This window comes from Rutidosis leptorrhynchoides, chromosome 3, assembly GCF_046630445.1.
Source record: "Rutidosis leptorrhynchoides isolate AG116_Rl617_1_P2 chromosome 3, CSIRO_AGI_Rlap_v1, whole genome shotgun sequence".
In the NCBI taxonomy this organism is placed as follows: Eukaryota; Viridiplantae; Streptophyta; class Magnoliopsida; order Asterales; family Asteraceae; genus Rutidosis; species Rutidosis leptorrhynchoides.
This window is the reverse complement of record NC_092335.1, coordinates 279,859,809-279,863,582: the sequence shown is the minus strand read 5'-3', so window position 1 is coordinate 279,863,582 and position 3,774 is coordinate 279,859,809. Positions and strand designations below refer to the sequence as shown.

At 31.6% G+C, this 3,774-nt stretch overlaps 1 protein-coding gene across 1 annotated transcript; it reads left to right on the top strand.

Moving 5' to 3' along the window:
* Positions 1 to 204: 204 nt before the first annotated feature.
* LOC139897406 (equilibrative nucleotide transporter 3-like) lies at positions 205 to 3,224 on the top strand. Its single transcript, XM_071880099.1, has 10 exons — positions 205 to 491; positions 593 to 647; positions 865 to 969; positions 1,113 to 1,268; positions 1,369 to 1,512; positions 1,601 to 1,706; positions 1,819 to 1,994; positions 2,108 to 2,268; positions 2,487 to 2,745; positions 2,851 to 3,224. Exons 2-10 carry the CDS (start codon positions 594 to 596, stop codon positions 2,959 to 2,961), a joined length of 1,272 nt encoding a protein of 423 aa, XP_071736200.1. The 5' UTR covers positions 205 to 491; position 593; the 3' UTR covers positions 2,962 to 3,224.
* Positions 3,225 to 3,774: the final 550 nt, after the last annotated feature.

Here is a 3,774-nt window from a genome sequence, read left to right as displayed (position 1 = left end):
TGATTAATGAAGGTGGAACAATAATATAACTAAAGATGGGTCAAAGTTTACTTTTGCACCGTAGCTGGTTGTGGATAGGAAAATGGGAACCCTTTAGCGGCGAAGAGGATAATAAGTTTAATATTTCATCAATATCGAAACTATAAATAAATTATTAATCCAAAGAAATACACAGCACATCAAAGTTTACTTTTGCAGATTCCATACTCTTTCATCATCAACGGAATCTGTTTTCTTTCACATCTTTGAAAAATATACTACTCCACATTTATTTATCTAATAAAGTAAGTCAAAGGGTACTTTTCACACACGCCCGTAAACACACTCCATCCTTGTTATCGTGTTCCGATTTTGTTTTGTTTTGTCTTGTTTTCTTTGAGAAATGATTGATCCCTGAAATTGGCATCATACATCTGTTCTTGTTTATTATAAACTCCCAAATTTATAGCTTTTGGGTACAACAAAAAAATCAAGACACTTGCGAATTCCATGTGCGGTTTATAAAAAAATTAAAAACTTTAATTTATTTTTATTTTATTACAAAGATTTGCTTTGATTTGATGTAACTTAAGTTTATCTCTGTTTTTTGCAGTATGAAAACCACGAATGCTGATAGTACCAATGAACAGCCTCCGGCTAAACTTGAGGTTTGTTCTCTCTATTGTGTTTTGAGCTTTAAGTTTTTCAAAATTTATAGAAATTTTGAATTAAAATATGCTGAATCTCTACTTGATTCATTTTTTAACTAAACAACAATATATATTGAAATTGAAATTGAGATTGAGATTGAGATTGCAATTCTACACTTTAATATTTCAAGTGTTTCTATTAAGTTTATTATATATGTATATTATATACTTTCAGGGAAAGTCTTATGCAGTATTTGTGTGTTGGATACTTGGATTTGGGTCTTTGGTTGCTTGGAATAGTATGTTAACTATAGGAGACTATTACTATGCAGTATTTCCTGTAAGTAAACGACTTTAAAATTCTAATATTTGAAGTTATTGTTATCAACCTTATTTTATTTAATTTTTTTCATTTTTATGGTTTGGTACTATTGGAACAATATGGTAATTTTTATGGTTTCTTTGTTCATATATATTATATAGGATTACCATCCATCAAGAGTACTTACACTAGTGTACCAGCCGTTTGCCATAGGCACAATGATTATACTTGCATATAGAGAAGCAAAAATCAATACTAGAAAGCGTAACATTTTTGGTTACATCTTGTTCTTTTTATGCACAGGAGCACTCATTGTGGTAAGTCTAATTTTGATCATACTTTTCAAATTATTATTATTATGAAATAAAAAAAAAAAGTTAATTTTCAAAATCTAAACCTTATTATTTATTACTGCAGGTAGATTTAGCCTCATCGGGGAAAGGCGGAATTGGAAATTACCTTGCCATTTGTGTTTTTGTTGCCGGTTTTGGTGTAGCTGATGCTCATGTTCAAGGTGGAATGGTTGGAGATTTGGCTTTTATGAATCCTGAATTCATGCAAGTACGATTTTCTTCACTATAAGTCTTTTATTTTAACAGCTGATGAATGATACAATATATTTGACTCATTTTGTTCATTGATTTTGCAGTCTTTTTTTGCTGGTTTGGCAGCATCTGGTGTTCTAACCTCTAGTTTAAGGTTAATCACAAAAGCTTCTTTTGACAAAGCGTCACATGGTCTACGAAAAGGGACTAGTAAGCATCTTATCATCATATCATACTCTAATAATAATCATTAACATTAATAATCATTAATTTAAGTTAAAACTTATTAGTCAAGTCTTAAATCTTTATTTCTTTTATGCAGTATTATTTCTAGCTATCTCGACGTTCTGCGAGTTTATATGTATTTTTCTCTATGCATTTGTATTTGGTAAGTTACCAATTGTAAAGTATTATCGCGCAAAAGCTGCACGAGAAGGCTCAAAAACTGTTACATCTGATCTTGCTGCAGCCGGCATCCAAACTGAACCGAACCAAACTGTAAACTATCCACCTTTTTTTTTTTTAATTCGAGATGTTATAGAATTATGTATAAATCTAGAAGCCATTAGACAGTTTTTGAATTAAATATGTTACTTGTGTGCTTTTTTCAGGCTGATGTCGATGTTAAGCTTCCTGAGCGATTGGGCAATAAACAATTGTTGCGGGAGAACATTGATTATTGCTTGGATTTGTACATGATATATGTCCTTACTTTATCCATTTTTCCTGGCTTCTTGTATGAAAATACAGGACATCATGGATTGGGCTCATGGTAATTTCTCCTCATTAAAACAAATCTAAATTGTGTTTCTTGATTTGAATTTGTTGACTATATCTGAGGCAAAATGGGTAACTACACATTTTCGTAACAGGTTATGGTGCCATAAAATGGTTAGTTTTATATACGGGTCAGGTTGGGTCTGGCAGTTGTATAAACTTACAGATTGTCTTTTGGGCTCAAGTGTGAACTAACAATGAGTTTTGTGACAGGTACCCGCTAGTTTTAATCGCGATGTACAATGTTTTGGATTTGATAGGAAGATACACTCCTCTAATTAGATTTCTAAAAATAGAATCACGAAAGGGGATAATGATTACAATATTGTTACGTGTATTATTCATTCCGGCTTTCTATTTCACTGCAAAATACGGTGATCAAGGATGGATGATTTTTCTTATAGCCGCACTTGGATGGACAAATGGTCATCTCACTGTATGTGTTATGACTGTAGCTTCAAAAGGTTACACGGTAAGAGTTTAAATTATTTTGAAAATAACACTGTATTTTTTATGATCCCATTTCGTTAAGGCTATTAAATTAAATGTTTGTGTTTTTCGTTATCATTTTCTACAGGGTCCAGAGGCGAACGCTTTAGGAAACATCTTGGTAGTGTTTCTTCTAGGAGGAATTTTCTCAGGTGTCTCTCTTGATTGGCTATGGATCATCGGTAACGGGACCTTTTGAATGATTAATTACAAGTTCTTGTTTGAATAAATTTGGTTATTCTATTCTATTATAGTTATGGCTTGATTCTTGTATTTGTTATTTGATCTTATGCAACCAAAGACTAATGTTGCGTTTGGTTTGCCCTGAGGTTGAATTGTGGAAATTGTTGAAATTGGGGTGTGGCCAAGTTTTACAGGGATAGGATACTCATTTTAAAAAATTTGTTGAATTATGTTACTACGATTTATTATAGTGAAATCAGTTTGTTATATGGGAGGTAATTATTTAATCACTTTATATTTGAAGCTTACTTATGTGTTTACTATTTACTCATATTTGTCACATGTTGATTGCAAACATCCAAAAGAAAGATGATGTATGAATATTGTAGTATTTAACTTGCTGAGTAATTTTCAGATTGAAGTTTTGCTATCAATTAATTAATTAATTAATACAAGTATACTTACTAACATACATAGATGCGTCTTTTGATTATATTAAAATAAAAAATGTGTAGAAATGAGTAGCCATCTGGTATCCTAATATTAGGCAGTGCAGCCATAATGGAACCAACAATAAATCTACTTGTCCATTACTCCAAAGTAAGACACCAAACAAGCTATTGTGACCAGGATGAAAGTGACACTGAATCCAAAATTCTAAAATAGATAATGGACAAATTATTGTTGGACTTTGTTTGTTTTGGCTTAGTAACAATTAAATTAATGGGCTTGTTTGCCCATTAGGTGTCAATTTAATGTTTACGCTATTTTGATGATGCAGAATGGGTCTTAGGGTTGTTTTGAGTCTTCCTTTTATTTAGGATCAAGT

Bases quoted from the DNA above. Each gene is read 5' to 3' on its own strand.
- LOC139897406 (XM_071880099.1), top strand. From the start codon at position 594: ATGAAAACCACGAATGCTGATAGTACCAATGAACAGCCTCCGGCTAAA. The intron at 970-1,112 runs GTAAGTAAACGA...TATATTATATAG, and splicing joins ATTACTATGCAGTATTTCCT to GATTACCATCCATCAAGAGT. The intron at 2,746-2,850 runs GTAAGAGTTTAA...CATTTTCTACAG, and splicing joins TAGCTTCAAAAGGTTACACG to GGTCCAGAGGCGAACGCTTT.